The sequence below is a fragment of the Scyliorhinus torazame genome, chromosome 10 (assembly GCF_047496885.1).
Source record: "Scyliorhinus torazame isolate Kashiwa2021f chromosome 10, sScyTor2.1, whole genome shotgun sequence".
In the NCBI taxonomy this organism is placed as follows: domain Eukaryota; kingdom Metazoa; phylum Chordata; class Chondrichthyes; order Carcharhiniformes; family Scyliorhinidae; genus Scyliorhinus; species Scyliorhinus torazame.
The window spans coordinates 73,318,980-73,343,530 of record NC_092716.1 but is presented as its reverse complement, the minus strand read 5'-3'; the positions used below and the strand labels follow the sequence as shown (position 1 = coordinate 73,343,530).

Sequence of the window (24,551 nt, the reverse complement as noted above, 5' to 3'; positions counted from 1 at the left end):
GGGGAAGGAAGTGCAACAGGAAGTGGAGGAGCAGAAAGAGGCTAGAATATAGACAGCCCTTTTTACCCACTCTCTACATGATCAAATAAATTAATTAGTGATACCAGTAGTCACAACCACATGTTTCCTTTCACTAACTGTTCCATGCTGTTTACCTTTCCTCTATCACTGATCTTCCTGTCAACACATAGGAAGAACCAGGAAGTGCACAAGAACCAGGAAGTGCACATTCCAAACCAAATGTATTATTTAAATCATTACATAATGCGCACAATAATAAACTAAATCAGCCCTATGCTTTCTTTAGTTCCTATCTTATATAGCTTTCCCTCTCCCAATGCCCCTACAAGGTGTTTCTGGAGTGGCAGCAACATTGGTTGTGGAACATTGTTGAGCGACAGTTGTCATTGATTAGACTTTGAGAACCACCTCCAGCATAAGAAATAGGAGCAGGGTAGATCATTTGGTCCCTCGAGCCTGTTCCAACATTCAGTAAGATCAAGGCTGATCTGATTGTGACCTTACCTCCACTTTCCTGCCTAGCCCCCAATAATTCTCAACTCCCTTGTTCAACTCAGCCTTGAATGTATTCAATGACCCAGCCTCCACCATTCTCTGTGGAAGAGAATTTCAATGACTGACAATCCCCAATAAGAAATGTTTCCTCATCTCAGTTTAAATGTGTGACCCCTTATTCTTATACAGTGCCCCCACAATGGGAAACATCCTCTCAGCAATCACACCCTCTCAGAATCTTATGTTTCAATGAGATCACCACTCACTCTGAACTCCAATGAGGATAGGCTCAACCTGCTTAATTTACTAATCACAAGACAAACCCTTTATCCCAGGAGTCAACATAGTGAATCTTCCCTGAACCACCTTCCAAGGAGACCAAAACTGCACCAGTTGAAGTAAGACCTCCCAACTTTAATATTCCATCCCCTTGCAATAAAGGCCAACATTTCACTTGCCTACCTAATTACTTGCTGTACCTGCATGCTAACTGTTATATTTCTTTGTTGCCGCAAATAGAAAAGGTAGAGGTGCCCACATTTGGGATTCTTGTAAAGCATGAGGTTGTTGCTCATACAATCAAGGTGGTGATCTGCTCAAAGCCCATGCAAACACATGAATACACATCATGTGACTCATATCCAGCAAAAATGTACTCTAAGTTGCGCAGTACAGGCCCTTCGGCCCTCGATGTTGCGCCGACCTGTGAAACCACTCTAAAGCCCATCTACACTATTCCCTTATTGTCCATAAGTCTATCCAATGACCATTTGAATGCGCTATGTGTTGGCGAGTCCACTACTGTTGCAGGCAGGGCATTCCACGCCCTTACTACTCTGAATAAAGAACCTACCTCTGACATATGTCCTATACCTATTTCCCCTCAATTTAAAGCTATGTCCCCTCGTGCTGGACATCACTATCCGAGGAAAAAGGCTCTCACTGTCCACCCTATCCAATCCTCTGATCATCTTGTATGCCTCAATTAAGTCACCTCTTAACCTTCTTCTCTCTAACGAAAACAGCCTCAAGTCCCTCAGCCTTTCCTCAAAAGATCTTCCTTCCATACCAGGCAACATTCTGGTAAATCTCCTCTGCACCCTTTCCAATGCTTCCACATCCTTCCTATAATGCAGCGACCAGAATTGCACGCAATACTCCAAATGCGGCCGCACCAGAGTTTTGTACAGCTGCAACATGACCTCATGGCTCCGAAACTCAATCCCTCTACCAATAAAAGCTAACACCGTACACCTTCTTAACAACCCTCTCAACCTGGGTGGCAACTTTCAGGGATCTATGTACATAGACACCGAGATCTCTCTGCTCATCCACACTACCAAGAATCTTACCATTAGCCCAGTACTCGGTCTTCCTGTTATTCCTTCCAAAATGAATCACCTCACACTTTTCTGCATTAAACTCCATTTGCCACCTCTCAGCCCAGCGCTGCAGCTTATCTATGTCCCTCTGTAACTTGTAACATCCTTCCGCACTGTCCACAACTCCACCGACTTTAGTGTCATCTGCAAATTTACTCACCCATTCTTCTACACCCTCCTCCAGGTCATTTATAAAAATGACAAACAGCAGTGGCCCCAAAACAGATCCTTGTAGTACACCACTAGTAACTGGACTCCAGTATGAACATTTCCCATCAACCACCACCCTTTGTCTTCTTCCAGCAAGCCAATTTCTGATCCAAACTGCTAAATCACCCAGAATCCGATGCCTCCATATTTTCTGCAGTAGCCTACCGTGGGGAACCTTATCAAACGCTTTACTGAAATCCATATACACCACATCAACTGCTTTACCCTCATCCACCTGTTTGGTCACCTCCTCAAAGAACTCAATAAGGTTTGTGAGGCACGACCTACCCTTCACAAAACCGTGTTGAATATCTCTATTCAAATTATTCCTTTCCAGATGATTATACATCCTATTCCTTATAAACCTTTCCAAGATTTTGCCCACAATCGAAGTAAGGCTCACTGGTCTATAGTTACCGGGGTTGTCTCTAATCCCCTTCTTGAACAAGGGGACAACATTTGCTATCCTCCAGTCTTCTGGCACTATTTCTGTAGACAAAGATCAAAGCCAAAGGCTCAGCATTCTCCTCCCTAGCTTCCCAGAGAATCCTAGGATAATCCCATCCGGCCCAGGGGACTTAGCAATTCTGGAAAGTGTGAAAATGGATAACACCTCCTCCTTATGAACCTCAAGCCCTTCTAGTCTAGTAGCCTGAATCTCAGTATTCTCCTCGACAACATTGTCTTTTTCCTGTATGAATACTGACAAAATATTAATTTAGCACCTCTCCAATCTCCTCTGACTCCAAGCACAACTTCCCACTACTGTCCTTGACTGGCCCTACTCTTACCCTAGTCATTCTTTTATTCCTGACATATCTATAGAAAACTTTAGGGTTATCCTTGATCCTACCTGCCAAAGACTTCTCATGTCCCCTCCTGGCTCTTCTTAGCTCTCTCTTTAGGCCCTTCCTAGCTAACTTGAGCGCCCTAACTGAACCTTCATGTCTCATCTTTACATAAGCCTCCTTCTTCCTCTTGACAAGTGTTTCGACTGCATTAGTAAACCACGGTTCCCTTGCTCGACCACTTCCTCCCTGCCTGACAGGTACATACTTATCAAGGACACGCAGTAGCTGTTCCTTGAACAAGCTCCATTGTGCCCATCCCCTGCAGTTTTCCTCTCCATCCGATGCATCCTAAGTCTTGCCTCATCACATCATAATTGCCTTTCCCCCAGATATAGCTCTTGCCCTGCGGTAGATACCTATCCCTTTCCATCACTAAAGTAAACTTAATCGAATTGTGGTCACTATCACCAAAGTGCTCACCTACCTCCAAATCCAACACCAGTCCTGGTTCATTACCCAGTACCAAATCCAATATGGCCTCGCCTCTCGTTGGCCTATCTACATACTGTGTCAGGAAACCCTCCTGCACACATTGGACCCATCTAAAGTACTCAAACTATAGTGTTTCCAGTCAATATTTGGAAAGTTAAGTCCCCCATAACAACTACCCTGTTGCTTTCGCTCTTATCAAGAATCATCTTTGCAATCCTTTCCTCTACATCTCTGGAACTATTCGGAGGCCTATAGAAAACCCCTAACAGGGTGACCTCTCCTTTCTGGTTTCTAACCTCAGCCCATACTACCTCAGTAGAAGAGTCCTCATCAAACGTTCTTTCTGCCACCGTAATACTGTCCTTGACTAACAATGCCACCCCTCCCCCTCCTTTACCACCTTTCCGGAGCTTACTGAAATATCTAAACCCTGGCACCTGCAACAACCATTCCTGTCCCTGCTCTATCCATGTCTCCGAAATGGCCACAGCATCGAAGTCCCAGGTACCAACCCAGGCCGCAAGTTCACCCACCTTATTCCGGATGCTCCTGGCATTGAAGAAGACACATTTTAAACCACCTTCCTGCCTGCCGGTACACTCCTGCAACTTTGAAACCTTACTCATGACCTCACTACTGTCAACCTCCTGTATACTGGAGCTACAATTCAGGTTCCCAAGCCCCTGAACTAGTTTAAACCCTCCCAAAGAGCATTAGTAAATTTCCCCCCAGGATATTGGTACCCCTCTGGTCCAGGTGTAGAGGTCCCACCGACACCAGAATGAGCCCCAATTATCCAGAAATCTGAAAACCTCCCTCCTGCACCATTCCTGTAGCCACGTGTTCAACTCCTCTCTCTCCCTATTCCTCGTCTCGCTATCACGTGGCACGGGTAACAACCCAGAGATAATAACTCTTTGTCCTAGATCTAAGTTTCCACCCTAGCTCCCTGAATTCCTACCTTCCATCCCTATCCCTTTTCCTACCTATGTCGTTGGTACCTATGTGGACCACGACTTGGGGCTGCTCCCCCTCCCCCTTAAGGATCCCGAAAACACGATCAGAGACATCACACACCCTGGCACCTGGGAGGCAACACCAACCCAGAGTCTCTCGTTCCCACAGAATCTCCTATCTATCCCCCTAACTATGGAGTCTCCAATGACTAATGCTCTACTCCTCTCCCCCCTTCCCTTCTGAGCAACAGGGACAGACTCTGTGCCAGAGACCTGTACCCCATGGCTTACTGTAACTGTTTGTGATAAATGTATGAGGACACTCGGGTCCCTCTGTGCTGCAGCATGCAGAGTAAATTATTCTGAAACTTCTTTTTTGTGACAGAGATGTTTCTTTTTCTTACATATAGTACATTTGATTTTTAATTTTGTTTTGTCTTTATATGGGTTTTAGTGGAGAAAAACTGTGCATTGCACCAACTAAATAATTACTTAATGTTATGTTGAATTTCAAATTAGAATCCAGTTTTTACTGTACTTTAGAACAAGAGCATACAAACTTAAGAGCTTCAGTAGGCATTTCATCCCCTCGAGCATACTCCACCATTCAATACGATCATGGCTGATCTCATCTCTGCCTCATCTCCACCTTCTTGCCTACTCCCCACATCCTTCATCCCGCTATTAATTAAAACCCTTTCCATCTCCTCCGTAAATTTGTTTAGTGTTCCGGCATCCACTGCACTCTGGAGTAGAGAATTCCACAGAATCACGCCTGAGTGAAGTATGAGTGAAGTAATCCCTTCTCATTTCTATTTTAAATCTGCCACCCCTTAGCCTAAAGCTTTGGGCTCTCGCTTACCCTTTTCCCTGTGAGCGTCTTATATACCTCAATTAGATCTCCTCTTTTAAACTCCAGGGAGTATAGGCTCATTCTTGCTTCATAAGGCAAGTCCTTCATTCCTGGAATCAATTTAGTGAACCTTCTCTGAACCACTTCTAATGTATTTGCATCCTTCCTCAAGTAAGCAGACCAAAATTGAATGCAGTACTGCAGATGCGGTCTCACCAAAGAACAAACAAAGAACAAAGAAAATTACAGCACAGGAACAGGCCCTTCGGCCCTCCAAGCCCCTGCTGACCATGCTGCCGGACTAAACTACAATCTTCTGCACTTCCTGGGTCCGTATCCCTTTATTCCCATCCCTATACATGTATTTGTCAAGATGCCCCTTAAATGTCACTATCGTCCCTGCTTCCACCACCTCCTCCGGTAGCGAGTTCCAGGCACCCACCTACCCTCTGCGTAAAAAACTTGCCTCGTACATCTACTCTAAACCTTGTCCCTCTCACCTTAAACCTATGCCCCCTAGTAATTGACCCCTCTACCCTGGGGAAAAGCCTCTGACTATCCACTCTGTCTATGCCCCTCTCAATTTTGTAGACCTCTATCAGGTCGCCCCTCAACCTCAGTCGTTCCAGTGAGAACAAACCGAGTTTATTCAACCGCTCCTCATAGCTAATGCCCTCCATACCAGGCAACATTCTGGTAAATCTCTTCTGCACCCTCTCTAAAGCCTCCACATCCTTCTGGTGGTGTAGCGACCAGAATTGAACACTATACTCCAAGTGTGGCCTAACTAAGGTTCTGTACAGCTGCAACATCACTTGCCAATTCTCATATTCAATGCCCTGGCCAATGAAGGCAAGCATGCCGTATGCCTTCTTGACTACCTTCTCCACCTGTGTTGCCCCTTTCAATGACCTGTGGACCTGTACACCTCAATCTCTCTGACTTGCAATACTCTTGAGGGTTCTACCATTCACTGTATATTCCCTACCTGCATTAGACCTTCCAAAATGCATTACCTCACATTTGTCCGCATTAAACTCCATCTGCCATCTCTCCGCCCAAGTCTCCAAACAATCTAAATCCTGCTGTATCCTCTGACAGTCCTCATCGCTATCCGCAATTCCACCAACCTTTGTGTCGTCTGCAAACTTACTGATCAGACCAGTTACATTTTCCTCCAAATCATTTATATATACACTACAAAGAGCAAAGGTCCCAGCACTGATCCCTGTGGAACACCACTGGTCACAGCCCTCCAATTAGAAAAGCATCCTTCCATTACTACTCTCTGCCTTCTATGACCTAGCCAGTTCTGTATCCACCTTGCCAGCTCACACCTGATCCCGTGTGACTTCACCTTTTGTACCAGTCTACCATGCAGGACCTTGTCAGAGGCCTTACTGAAGTCCATATAGACACATCCACTGCCCTAGCAGCATCAACCATCCTAGTGACCTCTTCGAAAAACTCTATCAAGTTAGTGAGACACGACCTCCCCTTCACAAAACCATGCTGCCTCTCACTAATACATCCATTTGCTTCCAAATGGGAGTAGATCCGGTCTCGAAGAATTCTCTCCAGTAATTTCCCTACCACTGAAGTAAGGCTCACCGGCCTGTATTTCCCTGGATTATCCTTGCTACCCTTCTTAAACAAAGGAACAACAATGGCTATTCTCCAGTCCTCCGGGATATCACCTGATCACCTGAAAACTGAGGATCCAAAGATTTCTGTCAAGGCCTCAGCAATTTCCTCCTCCAATGCCCTAAACAGTTGCAACTGCACTTCCCTACTTCTTTACTCTATCCCGTTAAAATGAATGCAAAATTCCATTTGCCTTCTTTATTACTTGCTGTATCTGCATACGAACTTTCTGCAATTCATGCACAAGTACATCCAGATCCCTCTGCACCTGAAATTTAACTTCATTCAGATAATAGGTTAACCTTTTATTCCTCTGACCAAATGGGGAACCTCACTCTTATCCACAATAAATTCCATCTGCCAAATTTTGCCTCACTCACAACCCATCCATACCCATTTGTAATTTTTTATTTCCTCATTGCAACTTGCTTTCCCAATATTTTAGTGTCATCTGCATTCTATCCTGGCATTCAAGTCATTAATATAGATTGTAAATAGTTGGGGCCTGAGGAGAAAACGCTGTGGCACACCACTAGTTACAGCTTGCCAACCAGAATGGAGACCCATTTATCCCCACTGTCTGCTTTCTGTTGGTTAGCCAATCCTCAGTCTAAGCTAATCTATTACCTTCAACCCCTTAAGATCTTACCTGGTGTAGTAACCTTTTGTGCAGCACCATAACAAATGCCTTCTGACACACTACATCTACAGGATGGCCAATAACCGCTTTGTTTTTTTTACATCCTCAAAGAACGCTAGCAAATTAGTCAAACACGATTTACCCTGCATAAGGCTGGCTGACTGATGGATTGCGTGTTGATTTTCCAAATATCCTGTTACTACTTCCCTAAGAGTGGATTATAACAATTTCCGAATGATCAACATTAAACTAACTGGTCTATAGTTTCCTACTTTCTGCCTTTCTCACTTTTGGAACAAGGGCATTACATTAGCCTGTTTTTCCAATCTCCGACAACCTTTCCAGAATCCAGGGAATTTTGGAGTTGAATAACCAATACCTCTACTACCTCTTCTGCCACTTTGTTTAAGACCCTCGGATGTAGGCAATCAGGCCCTGGGGACTGGTCTGCCTTTTAGTCCCATTAGTTTCCTCAGTACTTCTTCTCCAACGATGGTGCTTATTTTAAGTTACTCCTCTTCAACAATTCTGCATTATCCGTTACTATTGGGATGGCTATAGATGTCCTTCACCGTGAAAACGGAGGTAAAATATTGATTGTGTTTTTGCCCTGTGTGTTCCCCATTATTAACTCCCCTTTCTTGTGTTGAATATTTTTCAATTAGTTTTTATATGTGGAGTTAAATTTCTTTCATAATTTACCTTTGCTCTTTATTACTTTTTTAGTAATCCTTTGTTCATCTTTAAAAGTTTTTGAATCCTTCACGGCACCGAGGACCCAGATTAGATCCTGGCCCCTGGTCTCTGTCCATGTGGATTTTGCACATTCTCCCCGTGCCTGCATGGGTCTCACAACCCAAAAAGATATGCAGGGTAGGTCAATTGGCCACGCTAAATTGCCCCCTAATTGGAAAATAAAATTGGGTATTCTAATTTTTTTTTTTTTTTTTTTTTTTTTTAAATTAAGTTTCCCAATCCTCCAGCTTGCCACTGACCTTTACAATATGGTATTCCTTAGTTTTTGCCTTTATGTTATCCTTGGCCTCCTTGCTTAGCTACAGAGGCACTTTCCCCCTCTTATAATCTTTTAGTTGGGAGGAGTTGAATACCTCCTTGAGCAACTGCCACTTCTCATCGACCTTTCAGTCTTTCCACCCAGTCCACTAGGGCTAAAACTGTCCTCATACCTATGTAATTACCTTGGTTTAACACCAGAACACAAGTGTGGAACTCCAGTTTATTGCCCTCAAACTGAATTTTAAATTCAAGCATTCAATGTTCACTCTTCCCTAGAGGATGCTTTACTACAAGATCATTACTTAATCCCATCTCATTAAACAATAATAAATCCAAAATAGCCTGCTCCTTTCTTGGTTCAACAGTATATTGGTCCAAGAAACAATCTCTAATACACTCTATGAACTCTCCCTTAAGGCTACCTTTGTCAATTTGATTAATCCAGACTGTGTGTATATTAAAATCACCCATGATTATTGTTGTACCTTATATGCCACAATATTTCCTGGTTTATACTGTAAGTAAAGTCCCCATAGTCCCAGATGATCATAAGCTGCTTTCCCCTTTGAGAGCTGAGTGGTGGTGATGTAACCTGAAAAATCACCCTGATGCACGATCAATGACCACTAAAGCGAGGTTGTAGTCCAACGGAAGCCTTTAATAAGCTAGATATTTCCCCAGTAGCTCAGTTACAGAATAAAGGCTGCTGGGGTAGCACAGGCTCTTATACCCCACCTTGCAGGGCGGAGCTTCCATACAGCTTGACCAATATCTACCAATGGTGTTCCAGCATTACCAGGTACCGTAATACCTCTACACAGACTACCACATTCACCCCCTGTTAGAAAGGAGTCCGGTGGGGGTGGTGGCCTGATATTACAACATGGTAACGTGGTAGAAATTATAGTTATGGAGGTACCGTAATAACCTCCATACTGCGTTTTGTAAGTATTTACAATTTATGATCCATAATTAACTATACACTTTAAAATGAAGCAATCAGTCGATCGGGGGCCCTAGTCGTCCTCTGTGATAGTCGAAGCTTCGGTGGTGAAAACGGTGGAGGCTTGAGCGTCTGTGACTCCGGGGGGTGGCCTCTATCTCTGTGGCAGCTTCGCCACCCTAGACGGCGCTGGTAGGGAAAACGGTTGACCTGGGAAGGGATCGTCTGCGGGGTGCATAGTTGGTTGGGTGGGGACTAGATGGGACCGGCGGAAGGACCGATCCTCCTGTAAGGTGCACTGGTGGGAGGGGAGGGTCGGACTGGTGGCTGGGGTGCGCATGGGGCTCCGGCGGGTGCCAGGTCTCGTAGGGAGACCGTATCTTGTCGGCCGTCGGGGTACGCCACGTAGGCATACTGGCGGTTAGCATGGAGAAGATGGACCCTCTCGACCAACGGGTCCGACTTGTGCGCCCGCATGTGTTTTCGGAGCAGGATGGGTCCAGCTGCCAGCCTGGTCGGGAGCGAGGTCCAAGAGGAGGACTTCCTGGGGAAGACAAGGAGACGTTCGTAAGGTGTTTGATTGGTTATGGTACAAAGCAGTGACCGGATGGAGTGGAGGGCATCCGGGAGGACTTCCTGCCAGCGGGACCGTAGGGCCAATAGGACGGTCTTCCAGACCGTTCCGTTCTCCCTCTCTACCTGTCCGTTACCCCGGGGGTTGTAACTGGTCCTCCTGCTCGAGGCGATGCCCTTGCTGAGCAGGAATTGACGCAGTTTGTTGCTCATAAAAGGAGGACCCCCTATCACTATGTATGTAAGCGGGGAACCCGAACAGCGTAAAGATGCTATGGAGGGCCTTGATGACGGTGGTTGTGGTCATGTCGGGGCAGGGGATGGGGAATGGGAACCGGGATTACTCAATCACGTTCAGGAAGTAAGTGTTTCGGTCGGTGGAGGGGGCCTTTGAAGTCCATGCTGAGGCGTTCAAAGGGACTCACTGACCAACGGTCGGTTGCTTTCATGTTCGATAATGCACAGCGGGGCAAGATAAAAAACGACAAGACCTTGTGGTGGAAGAACTCTCCACCTACAACGACGAGATCTTGTATCGTCCCGGGAAGCTAAACGAGCCTCCTGATGCCCTGTCCGGCGGCACATGTGCCAACGCACAAGTGAACCGCCTCCGAGCCCTCCACGAGGACCTCTGCCACCCGGGGGTCACTCACTTTTTCCCACTTTATCAAGACCCGCAACCTGCCCTACTCCATCAAGGAGGTCAGGACAGCCACCAGGGACTGCCAAATCTGCGCGGCGTGCAAACCGCACTTCTACCAGCCAGAGAAAGCACACCTGAAAAAGGCTTCCCGTCCCTTTGAACGCCTCAGCATGGACTGTTGCTAGCTTCAATGACTCCTTCCCTCAGAAGCCTTTGGACCTCTGACCTAATAAAGATCCGATCCTGGGCACTGTACCGTTTGCTCCTGGTGGCGACGGGTTTGCAATCCGGGGTGAGGTTCGCAAACAGGGAAGGCGGATCGACCTCGAGGGTCGCGAGGCCGCAGACAGTGAGGGGGGGGGGGGGGTAATAGGGCTGCCGAATTTGAAGGTTAGACTTGAGATTACACTGGAAGTCTAAACCTAGGAGTGTGGCCGCGCAGAGGTGGGGAAGGACGTAGAGCTGGTAATTTTTAAACTCCCTTCCCTGGACTGTGAGGTTTGCTACACAAAACCCCTTTATCTCTACTGAGTGGGAACCGGAGGCCAGGGAGATTTTTTGATTAACGGGGTGGGCGGAGAGAACAGCTCCTTACCGTGTCGGGATGTATGAAGCTCAGTGCTCCTAGAGTCGATTAAGCAGGACGTCTCGTGCCCGTGGATTAGTACTGTTGTAGCAGTTTCATAGAATTTACAGTGCAGAAGGAGGCCATTCGGCCCATCGAGTCTGCACCGGCTCTTGGAAAGAGCACCCTAACCAAGGTCAACACCTCCACCCTATCCCCATAACCCAGTAACTCCACCCAACTCTAAGGGCAATTTATCATGGCCAATCCACCTAACCTGCACATTTTTGGACAGTGGGAGGAAACCGGACCACCCGGAGGAAACCCACGCTCACAGGGAGGACATGCAGACTCCGTACAGACAGCGACCCAAGCCGGAATCGAACCTGGGACCCTGGAGCTGTGAAGCAATTGTGCTCTCTACAATGCTACTGTGCTACAGTTGTGTTCGAGGATGGGACTGATCGAGGGTCAGAGGTTAATCTCAGCAGTTGAGTGTTCTCTTCGGGCGGTGTGCGGTCAGCCGAGCTGGGGTCCTGGGAGTCCAGCGAAGATGGCGGCTCCAATTGGTCGCACAAGGCTGGGGTACACAAAATGGCGGCGCCCATCCATCGAACGTGGCGTCCACGGGACAAGATGGCGGCGTCCGCTGGCCGCACGGGGACCGTGGAGAGGTTTGTGGCGGCGGTCCGCATTCGCCGCTGGAGACCGCGGCGACCGCACGGGCCTGGCATACCACCACGAAGTGGCCCTTTTTACCACATCCCTTGCAAGTGGATGTGCAGGCCAGGCAGCGCTGACGGGGGTGCTTGGCCTGCCCGCAAAAGTAGCAGCGCCCGGGGTTACCAGGCCGCCTTGCAGCACAAGCTTGTGGTGGGATGGGGGATGTCTCAGGGTCGGCTGCCCAGGGGGCTGCTGTGCGGTCGGGAACGCAAGTGTGGGCGTTTCTGGAGGCAGCATCCAGGGAGCCTGCAAGGGCCCGTACCTCCTTGAGGCCGAGTGTCTTTTTCCAGCAATCGCTGGCGGATTTGGGAGGATAGCATACCTGCCACGAAAGCATCCCGGATCAAGAGGTGTGTGGTCGCTCGCCGAAACTTGCTGGCAGCTGCAGTTTCTCCCCAACACTAGGAGCGCACGGTAGAATTCTTCAAGCGATTCCCCAGGGATTTGTCGCCTCGTTGCTAGCAGATGTCGGGCGTAGACCTGGTTTACTGGGCGAACATAATGTCCTTTTAGCAGCTCTATTGCTGCATCGACGTCTTCCGCGTCCTCGATGAGGGTGTAAATTTCCAGGCTCACCCACGAGTGCAGGGCTTGCATTTTTTCTGTTCTCCCGTGGGTGCGTTTTCGGCTGTTCCGAGATATCCTTTAAAACACGCCAGCCAGTGCTTGAAGATTGCCGCCGAGTTGGCCGCGTGGGGGTGGAGTTGCAGACACTCCGCGTGATTCGGAGCTCCATCCTTTTAAATCTAGCTTATTAAATTGATGCACGATCAATGACCACTAAAGCGAGGTTGTAGTCCAACTGAAGGCTTTAATAAGCTAGATGTTTCCCCCAGCAGCTCAGGTACAGAATGAAGCCTGCTTCAGGTTCAGAATGAAGGGCAGCACAGGTTCTTATACCCCACCTTGCAGGGTGGAGCTACCATACAGCTTGACCAATATCTACCAATGGTGTTCCAGCATTACCAGGTACCGTAATACCTATACACAGACTACCACACACCCCACAACAAACGAGGGGCAAGGTTGATAAGGTGGGCCTTCATGAATAATCTCAGCCAATACAGAAATGAACCCACGCCTTGCTCCATCACAAACCAGCTGTCCAGCCAACTGGGCTAAACCAGCCCCAGTTTATACTGTGTCCTACTGTAGTAGCGAAACTACTATGAAGGGGATCTATAGATTACTCCCTTTCCTATTTCTACCCAGCTTGATTACATGTCTTGATCTCCAGTGCCAATATAATTTCTCACTACAGCATTGATCCCTTCCTTTACTAACAAAGCTACACCACCTCCTTTTCTGTTTGTTTATCCTCCCTACAGTCCCCGCTCTCGACCAGACGGGGACCAAGAATCTCAAACTTTGTTGGACAAAGGCAGTCGAGGCTCCTGCAGTGCTGCCTCTTGAATCGCTCACTCATAGTCACACCCTCCTGTCCTTGACCACTGGCCAGATTCAAGGTAGTGTGAAAGCGGTGTGACTGCCTCCTGAAACACCGCTTCCAGGTAACTCTCCCCTTCCCTGGTGTGCAACAATGTCTGCAGCTCAGACTCTAGCTCATTAACTCTGAGCCGGAGCTCCTCAAGCAACCAACACTTTTTTCCCCCCCCTTTTTTAAAAATAAATTTAGAGTACCCAATTATTTTTTTTTCCAATTAAGGGGCAATTTAGTGTGGCCAATCCACCTAACCTGCACATCTTTGGATTGTGGGGGTGAAACCCACACAGACATGGGGAGAATTTGCAAAATCCACATGGACAGTGACCCAGGGCTGGGTTTCGAACCCGGGTCCTCAGCGCAGCCAACACTTTCTATGATGTGGTCACTATGAACCACACTAGGGTCCACCAGTTCTCACATGCTGCAGTTACAACACATCGCATCCCTGTTTTATTTAATTAGATTTTCAATTTATTAGGCCTGATAGAAACTTAAATATCTACCCTTCAAGTTAACCTGACTAAACAGTCGATCTTACCAAGGAACTACCAGCAATTAGGACTAGATTTTAAGGCAATAGATTAAGATTGATTCTCTGAATCTCCCACACTTATCTTAACTCCCAAGCTCCATTCGACGCAGCTAGCACTAAGTGCCAAAATCATGTTCTTGGAAAAAAAAAACCAATGCAACTGCCTTAAATACCATGTTTTAAATACTCAGGTTGTCACAGACACAGAGTTGGAAATTGGACAGGCTTCAGAAAGTGAAGAGGACAGCTCAGCATTTTCAGCAGAACTGACTTCAGATATTTCAGAAGTAACTGAAAAACTAGATGAAACAGAGCCTGGCCAAGGTTAGTAACTTAATGTATTAATCTTATTGGCAAGATTCCATAAAATTGTCTCAATGTTGTGCATTGTAATGGAGTAGATATAAAGGAATTCTTTTGTAGCATATATACTCCAAGGCTTTGGAATCAATAGATTAGTCATTTTTGTTATAGGTTGTGGGTTTGGGCTACTAACACCAACTAGAAGGCATGGGGTTTAAATCATCAATCCACATGCAAGTCGCAGATTAATAATAAATTGATCTTCCTCCAGAGTGGTGGATTTGTGGAGCAGACTACTAACATATGTAGCTGGCGGTGAGTTAACACATGCATAAAAAGAGCTGGAAAACTAGAAATAAAGAACTTGCAACTTGCCAAGTTTGAGGATTTTGATAAGATAAAGGAGAGGAGATGCTCAAACATTTCAAGGGACACAATGATACTGTGCCATTGGGCTGGAAGGAAATGGATTTCTGATTAGGCCGTGGTTCAATAGTTGTAATAATCCACAGGAGGCAGGGGTTCCGTCACTACACTAGTATTTATTTGCAATAACTATATACAAGAGCAGCTCCAAACAGTGCTGCTAGCATTCCAGTCAACTTAACACTGCCTCACAAAGCCTACACAGGTGCTTATATGGGCCCCCTCAATGAGCTATCACTGAGGGAGCTCATACTCCAATTGGCCAACCAATAATGCCAATTGGAGGTCATTACACCCCTCCCCCCAAAGATCCGAGGAATTCCTGCCAGCTGGCATTCCTCAGCTTCTTCCTGCTCCTCCTGTCCGGGTCTGTCACGTGTCATCCGCCGGGTCATTCTCCGACGTGGGTGTGGTGTACCTTATTAGGCGCCAGTCTTTTCCTTGATGACCTCCTTGGAAGTTGTACTTCCTCCTCCTCTGGGAGAGGCGTCGCGGCAGCCTTGTCGAACGTGTCCATCTCCGACTCGGACGACTGGATCTGGAGAAATTGCTCGGGGCATCTTTCCCGTCTGAGCTATCCCAGCTTGAGGTGGCCCTGCTTCGCCTGCCTCCAGGTGTGGTTCCGCTGCCCTTATTTGGTCTAGGTGTTTCTTCAGCACCTTACCTCCTATCGAAACTTCGTATGATATGGGCCCTGTTTGGGACTCTACCGTGCCTTTGACCCACGTTGGTCCATTCCCATAATTCTTGACCCAAACCGGTGCCCCCACCTGGAAATGTCTCTGCTGCCGACTATTATCATGCCCCCTGCGTTAGACCTCCTGTTGTTTCTCCACTTTCCCCGTTAAATTTGGGAAAAGGAGACTCTGCCTCGTTCGCAGCCGCCTTCCCATTAAGAGTTCAGCTGGCGGTATGCCAGTTGTGGAATGCGGTGTGGTCCTGTAATCAAACAGCCAGCGGGAGAGCTTTGTGTCCATTGACGCTGCCGGCTGCTTCTCGAGTCCCGCTTTTAGTGTCTGGACCACTCTCTCTGCCAGGCCGTTCGACGCTGGATGGTAAGGGGCCGTTTTGATGTGGCGGACTCAGTTTCCCTTTCGGCATTTTCCAAATTCCCCACTTGTGAATGCCATTCCGTTGTCCGACACCAATACCTCCGGAAGTCCATGTGTTGCAAACGAGGCCCTGAGCTTTTCAATTGTCGATGCTGTGCTTGCCGCGTTTACCCGGTGGACGTCCAACCATTTGGAGTGGGCGTCCACTATCACCAAAAACATTGAGCCCATGAAAGGGCCGGCGTGGTCAATATGCAGACAGGTCCATGGTCTGCCTGGCCATTCCCACGGGTGCAATGGCGCAGCTGGTAGCACTCTTTGCACCTGTTGGCACTCCTGGCACTGACTTACCAAGGCTGCTATGTCTGTGTCCAATCCTGGCCACCAAACGTAGCTTCGAGCTAGCATCTTCATTTTTGACACCCCTGGGTGTCCATGATGTAACTCGGTTAAGATTGCCCGACGGCCCTGAGCTGGGACTATTACCCGGGCTCCCCATAATAGGATACCATCTTCTACGGTTATTTGGTCCCTTCTGCTCCAGTATGGGTGCATATGGGGCTCCACTGGTGTCTCCAGTTCCCCTGTTAGCAGTAAATACTTCTTCTTGGCTAAAGCTAGGTCTTTTTGCGTCCACAACCAAATATGTTGTGCATCCACTGGTAGGGTGTCCAAAAAATTTAGAGTCATTACTGTCTCCTCTATTTTTGGTATTAGTGGGGAGGTATCTGGGAGGGGGAAGTCTGCTCAAAGCATCTGCATTTGCTACTCACGTTCCCGGTCTGTGCTCCAGAACGTATCTATACGCCGCCAGTAGCAATGCCCAGCGTTGGATTCTAGCTGATGCAATCAGGGGTATTGACTGGTCTTCTTTTAATAACCCTAATAACGGCTTATGGTTAGCACAATTGCTTCACAGCTCCAGGGTCCCAGGTTCGATTCCTGGCTTGGGTCACTGTGCGGAGTCTGCACGTTCTCCCAGTGTCTGCGTGGGTTTCCTCTGGGTGCTCCGGTTTCCTCCCACAGTCCAAAGATGTGCAGGTTAGGTGGATTGGCCATGCTAAATTGCCCTTAGTGTCCAAAATTGCCCATAGTGTTGGGTGAGGTTGCGGGGTTAAGGTGGAGCTGTGGACCTTGGGTAGGTTGCGCTTTCCAAGGTGCAGACTCGATGGGCCGAATGGCCTCCTTCTGCACTGTAAATTCTTGAAATCTATAGTCAATGGTAATCTGAGCAATTGTTTCTCATATTCCACAGGTACACGAGTCGTGCCTAGAACCTCCAGGGGTTCCCCCGTGTAGGTATTAAGTTTCGTCGATGTTTTTGTTAGGGTTAGTGGCTGGAGTCCATCTTTGATTTTTTTATTTTTTTTTATAAATGCTGCTACTCCCATTACTGATACGGCCGCACCAGTGTTTATTTCCATTACTGTCGGCCGACCGTTCACCCGTGGGGTAATCTTAATAGGTTCTGCTTTCTTTGTCACAATATTATATAACTGTTCCCCTTCGGAGGAGGATGGGGCATTTAGGTTGTGTACTTCCCTGCGTCCCCACCTGCTATTCCTCTTTTGCCATCTCCTTCTAGGGTTTCTGTCGCTGTTACCCCACTCTGGTGCCAGAAACGGTCCTTCTCTGTTGGGGGAGCCTCAGCCAGTAGTTCCCTCTGTCTCCAGTTAGTCCTAGCAGACTTGGGGGCAGTTCTGGGCTTTTCCTTTGGCCCTCTATTCCTCAGGCTTTTCCTGAGGGCGGCTATCTGGTAGCTGGACCCATTGTGGTAGTCCCTCTCCCAGGTATTTACCTCCATTGGTGTGCCCTGTAGTTCCTGCACCCCACTTGCTGCCTTTTCTAGGGACAGTGCAAGCTGTAACACCCGCCTGCAGTCTAGCTGCGTTTCCACCAACAGGCACTTCTGTATTGTCAGGTTGTTTATGCCACACACTAACCAGTCCCAAAGCATTTCATTTAGCGTCGGGCCAAACTCACATTTTTCCGCCAGCCTTCTCAGGCAGGTCAAGAAATTCGGGACTGACTCTCGGTCTTCCCACTTCATTGTGTAGAACCTTCGCAAAATGAGGGGTGGTTTTGGGTCATAGTGCTCTTCCACCAATTTTGTTAATTCTTAGAAAGGTATCATGTCCAGCATATCGGGATAAGTTAGACTACGTATAATGGCGAAGGCGGAGGGTCCGCACGCCGACAGCAGTATAACCCATTTCCTTCCATCCTCCATTATCTCATTGGCCTGGAAGTAGTAACACATTCTGTCCACATACTGGGACCAGGCCTCAATAGTCGGGTCGAATGCATCTAACTTCCCAAAAAGCGGCATTTTTGAAAGAACAAGGCTTACCATCCGAGTGCAGCAGCTGGTCTCCACAAGGTTCTTTGTTTACCTCATCACCACTGTAATAATCCATAGGAGGCAGGGGTTCCATCATTACACCAGTATTTATTTGCAATAACTATATACAAGAGCCATTCCAAACCGTGCTGCTAGCATTCCAGTCAACTTAAGACTGCCTCACAAAGCCTACACAGGTGCTTATATGGGCCCCCTCAATGAGCTATCATTGAGGGAGCTCATACTCCAATTGGCCAACCAATAATGCTAATTGGAGGTCATTACAATAGTATAGATTGTTAATCTGGAGATTTACAACTTTTGCTTTTGGGATCTTGGAGCACTCACGTGGAACTTTCCCATGGGTGATGAAAATGATGTAACAGAGTACATAATAGGAGAGAAACTACAGGTTACTGGAAGAAGCTAGTTCATGGGTGGGAATCTATTTTTACTGATTATTTCTCATCCAGTGAATATTTTTTGTTGCTTGTATCAATACATTTTATGTGATTAGAGCAGCACTAAATTTGCATACTAATCTGAAACCAGTAATGTCAATGATAAAATTTAAAAATAATTAATTGTACAAATTTTGATATGGAAAGGTGAAAGCCAAGGTTCAGATTCAAAACTGCAAAAAAGAGGATTTCTAAGGGGAAAATATGAAAAATAGCTTAATCTGTAGGTGGATGAACAGGAAAAATAAAGATTTTTTGCCCAAAGTAAACTTTGATATAAGGTAAACAAATACAACATGCTTTACTAACTGCAAAAAAGACTAAAAAGTAATAATTCAGTGTAACACTAGAGAGTGTAAGGGGGTGAGGGGGTGAGATTAAGGGTGTGTGAGGATGGCTGTGGGTGAGGGTGGCTATGGATGAGAATGTGGGTGGCTGTGGGTGAGGGTGGGTGCTCTCATTAAAAATGACAAAATAGGGTAAGGCTTGGAATATTTGTTGAATTACAGAACTTTTTTATTACAATAAATGTACACATATAAGACATAGAAACAGTTTTTTAATTTGCTTTTCCATGTTTGTAACCACTGTACAATTCTAATTTTGGGGGGTTTATCCGGCAATTGTTCAGAGGTGCTACTTCCTCTGGACAATTGCACTTGACTGGGAACCATCCGGCAGAACCGATTTAAGTCGCTAACTTTGGATGGTTTTGCCCATTTTGATTGATTATTGTAGTTTTTGCCTCTATGCAATCAATTGTACCATAGGTTGCAATGAAAGCTGGTGCCTTCTGCAGCTCTTAATGTTTGAGGCATTTTTGGGGCAGGTATACAAAACCTAAAAATTGTTTGTAAATCAATTGTGATTTACTGAGATACTTAACTACCATCCATGTTTTTTGCATGTTCTTTAAATATTGTCATAAAATATGTCATTTATGTCAGTCATAACTTTTTATGAAGTTATTTAACTGGTTGATTATATTTTTATCACAATATTGTGTAGCCATCCGTTCCTACTATGAATGTCTGAAAGGCCATCAGTCTATTGTTTTTAGCAGAAAATGTATTTCTTTCTTAGTTGACGATGATGCTGAGGAATCAATAACAGACAGTGATGACTGCATTGTACCAGGCCGGCTGTCAACACGTATAAAGCAGGTTTGTCTACTCATTTTGAGATTTGAAATTTGATTCTGGAAGCTAGAGAAAACAATTTTAATGCAAGGTGATATAATGTTTAGGAGAAATATACAGTACTGATTATTAGTCATCAAATAACTGACCCTTTTTACGTCTTAATTGCTGGTCAAGGGAAACAAATAGTAGAAAAGGAATAAAAGTGGATTGACACAAAATGGCAGGTGGAAGGAAAAATAATGACGACAAAATGCAAGGCACACAAAATCAGAAAAATAGATTCAAATGAAAAGCGCAAGGAAAGTAGTTTATCATTTTGAATGACTGTGCACTTATTGTTGGCATCCTCCTTTATTTCAACAATTGGCGCCTGCTTTCAAAATAAAAGAAGAGTCCTATCTTGGCGTACAGTCGTACCTTCAGTTTTGCAGTGACATTTCTGGACTTGATTAATCTGAGTCGCGTTGAATTAAGAAGTTGGATGAAGAGTAACAGAATGATTGATGGTTGTCAGTTGCCAATCATGATTATCAACATTACAAAGTCTGATTTATTTTTAGTTCAAATTCTGTTGTTGTTTGTGTGAAGTAGGTTTGCTGCTACAAAGATGTGCAGACTTAGTTTGGAGGAGTAACAAAATTAAAGGTTTCATTTTTCAATGAAAATTAGGATTAGAAATTTAAATGCATTTTTATTTTGTAAAGTAAGCACTTCCTACTATATTTTCTTACATTGGAAGTTGAGTTGATTATGGGTATGGTTCTCTCAACATTCCTGCATTTGACAGTTAATGATGCTCGGCACTAGCTGAAAGCTAAAAGGCACAATTTACTGCGGAAAGTGCTGCATTTCATAGCTGAATTGGAGAAGTATCGCTGAAAAGGTCTCGCAACAAATGACCTCTGATGCTCTCTGTATACATTAATGGCTTATTGAGCTATCAGTTACAGAATGTATCTCTACCTAAGCTTGTTGTCTGTATTGAAAACAGCTGATTGATTCATTTATCAAGGCTAAGTGCAGAAGGTCATTTGAACCATTCCTTTTCAATGATGTTCTAGACTCTTGCACGTCCTGCATTTCTAGCATTAGGTAATATAACCAGCTACTTTAGTCAATAACCATTCCTGATTTGGCTTTCAATCCCCATCCAGTCCTTAAGTAAAGTACGTCTAACATCTCATTATGTGACCAGCTACATTAAGCAATTGCCCATGGGTGATTGGCTGTCACTCTACTTCTCTGTCTCCAGAGGGGTATAAAAATGTCACCACCAATTTCAAATAGTGGCACAGATGCCTTTTTAACTAGAAGAATCCACAGGATATTTAATTACATGTTCAGTGCACTAAAATATCTAAATTTATGACATTTTAAAGTAAGAAATTACATAGCAAAGTAAAAACCTATGAGATGTATAGTGTATTGTTTTGAGTAGGAACTGGATATATACTTCCAATTTTAAAGTCTTTATCCATAACAAAATAGAAAATTACACGTGTGATTTGTATTTTAGGGATGGTAACACTCATTTGTTTTGAATTTTAAATTCACTCGGCAAATGTAATATATACAGAGCTGAAGTGGACACTACAAATATAGTATTATAATAAAAACAAACTACTATTAGTTGACTGGAGAGGGTGGTAGACTGAAAGTTGAAATTCTGTCAGATAGTAAGTGTAATTATAGGATTAAAAACCATGTTCTCCTGTTGACTGCAAGATAATGAAAAATATAAATTTCCAGGAATGCTTAAGGTGTAGAACCCAGCAGACCTCCTAATTACACAGTAACTCAGCAGATCTGTAATTACATGGCAATTTGCAATGCATTCCAGATTGTATTTTAAATGCAAGTATGTTTTCACGTTAAGTGTTGTAATTAAAGTGGCTTGCCAATGATAGTATTATACCACCAGCATATCACACTTCAGAGCTATTTCTTAGATGTTTTGATCAAAAAATAAATCTAACAGGTTTTCTAGACCATGCTTCACTATAGATCCTGTCTCTTTTTGCTGCCTGTGATGTATAATTAAACACAGATTACTTCATTTCATTTACAACATTTATGAGCTGCACTTTGTCAGAATGAAATGCTTGTCCCCTCCTTTCCTCACCAAAGTGGCGTAATTAGTGTTAGCATCTTCCTTAACAGTCTACATAAAGTTTAGTGCTTGTATTAAATCAAGTCATTAACATAATGTGCTGTACAATTTGCCCCTATCTCTTTTCGTTTCTACTACATCAAAGCTCTTTGGAGCAGCAGTGTAATTGGGCCGTGCCAGCTTGTCAAGTTCAGTCAAGCTGATGGCTGCTTCTCCTCTGAAAAGCTTCCAGGCATAATAATTAATGGAGAAGAAAGTCAAGAAAATGTAAAAAATTGGACTGTTATCTATGAATATTTAATGTATTTGAATAATTAGAAGTTAAGATTATCAATTTGATGTATAATACATTGATTAAAAGCTGTGTGCATGGCCCAGAAATAGATATAAAAACAGACATTTGAATTCTGTTGGCAGTACTTAAAAACAGTCTACACTTGCACCTGATCACCATATTTTCAAATTGAAGTTACGAACAATGTATTAATGATTTTGCAATGATTTATTGGGAACATTATCTGATTCCAAAAATCATAAAATATGCATTTCTTTGAGGAAGCTAACACATTTTATTCCTAATTCAACATTGTGTTAAACATTTTTGCTATTATCTAATCAGAATAATTAGAATGATAATCAAACATATCTTTCAATTGTGAAGCTTTTACCAATTTTAAAGCTAGTTTAAAAAAAAAACCTTTAGTTCTTCCGAAGTTCATTTTATTTTTGTTGTCCACTCAAAGAGTAAAAAAAAAGTAACAGAGTCTATTGTAAAAATATTGCCCCATTTCGAACAAGGTAAACCTGAATTTTATCCCTGGATTAATGCAGAGTCAATGTTTTCAAAAGTGTAAATCTTAACAAGATTTATAGTCTGGCAAGTGTTTTTATCGACTGATTGTCTCTCGATATTCTTACAAAAGATAGACATTTGCTGCAGTTGGTACAGAGACTCTGAATTCTTTACTGGGCTATCAGATTTTCTGCTTTGAAATCTTTGGTCCTTATGAAAGAGGTGTGAAGGAGCAACTTTCCAGTTCTTGGTCCAGCCTGCAGCTTCTTACAAGAAACAACAGTACATCACCCAGTCTGGACTCAACTCTGAAACCTCCCAAATGATCTTGATGGACTTTGAATTCCCATCTGAACCTAATTACTCACTTAGATCCCAATCATTTCTAAACCAGGGGGCAGCCTCATAAATTGATGCAAATTGGAATACAGACACCAAAACCTCAACTGAACTTTTGGAAATGAGATGTTGCGCAGGATACCTGAAAGACAGAGGACTGCAACAACAGTTGTTCTGTTCAGGATATAGAGCCATGGTTCTGTTTAAGTAATGGGAAGCAGTCCATTAAAGTGGGATTGGCATCAATATTTTTTTATTTTGGATCATTATACGAGTATAAGTTGTGCTGATAGAACAGATGTACATTGTACTTCATTGTACATTTCACTATACTGCAGAACAAAATAGTCTGAGAGCTCAAACCATTAATGTTAATTCAGTCCATGTTGGCCCTTTAGAGGACAATACTGGTGAGGAAATAATGGGGAACACAGATGGCGGAAGCACTGAACCAATATTTTGTCTCTGTGTTCGTGGTAGAAGATAATAAAAAATTTCCAGAGACTACAGTTAGTACAGAGGATCTTGGTGCAATAACCATCACTAGGGAAATGGTATTGAAAATACTTAAGGGCAGATAATTCTCCAGGACCTGATGGCCTGCACCCAAGGGTATTAAGGGAGGTGGCAGCGCAGATAGTGGATGCATTGGTTAGGATATTTCAAAATTCCCTGGATTCTGGAAAGGTCCCGGTGGATTTGAAACACGCTAATGTAACCCCCGTATTCGAAAAGGGAGAGAGGCAAAAAGCAGGAAACTATAGACCGGTTAGTTTGACCTCTGTGGTGGGGAAGTTGCTGGAATCAATCATTAAGGAGGAGATGACTGAAGTATGGTATGGTTTTTTGAAGGGTAAATCATGCTTGACAAACTTGTTTGAGTTCTTTGAGGACAAAACCAACATGGTGGATAATGGAGAACCAGTGGATGTGGTATATCTAGATTTCCAGAAGGCGTTTGTTAAGGTGCCACATAAAAGACTGATCCAGAAGGTGAGATCGCAGGGGATTGGGGGTAGAGTAATAGATTGGATTGAAGATTGGCTGACTGACAGAGAGCAGAGGGTCAGGATAAATGTGTCCTTCGCTGGCTGGCGGGGTGCCACAGGGGTCAGCCCTCGGACTTAAACTTTTTGCAATTTATACAAATGATCTGCAAGCAGGGACAGAGTGTAACAACGAAATTTGCAGATGATACTAAAATAGTTGGGAAAGCAGGCAGTGAAGAGATAAAGATTTTACAGGTGGATAGGCTAGGAGATTGGGCCAAAATTTAGCAGATGGAGTTTAATGTAGATAAGTGTGAGGTTATCCATTTTGGCCGATAAAATAGAAAGGCAAATTATTATCTAAATAGAAAATAGATTCAAAATTGGCAGAGGGATCTGGGGGTCTTTGTTCATGAATCACAGAAAGTTGGTATGCAGGTACAGCATGTAATTAAAAAGGCAAATGGAATGTTAGCGTTTATTGCATAAGGACTGAAGTATAAAAGTGGACAAGTGTATTTTGCCATTGTCTCGGGTATTGTTGAGACCACATCTGGAGTATGTGTCCAGTTTTGGTCCCCTTATTTGAGGAAGGATGTGGTGACATTGAAGGCAGTTCAGAGGAGGTTCACCAGATTGATTCTGGGGATAAAAGGGTTGACGTACGA

At 44.6% G+C, this 24,551-nt stretch overlaps 1 protein-coding gene across 4 annotated transcripts in view; it reads left to right on the top strand.

Annotated features, from left to right (window-relative positions):
• rpgrip1l (RPGRIP1 like) overlaps positions 1–24,551 on the top strand; it is a 385,377-nt gene that overhangs the window by 278,195 nt on the left and 82,631 nt on the right. For all 4 annotated transcript variants that reach the window (XM_072518258.1, XM_072518259.1, XM_072518256.1 and 1 more), the window contains 2 exons: positions 14,119–14,251; positions 19,594–19,673. In XM_072518258.1, the coding sequence (XP_072374359.1) occupies positions 14,119–14,251; positions 19,594–19,673 (213 nt within the window). The remainder of the gene's footprint in view (positions 1–14,118; positions 14,252–19,593; positions 19,674–24,551) is intronic.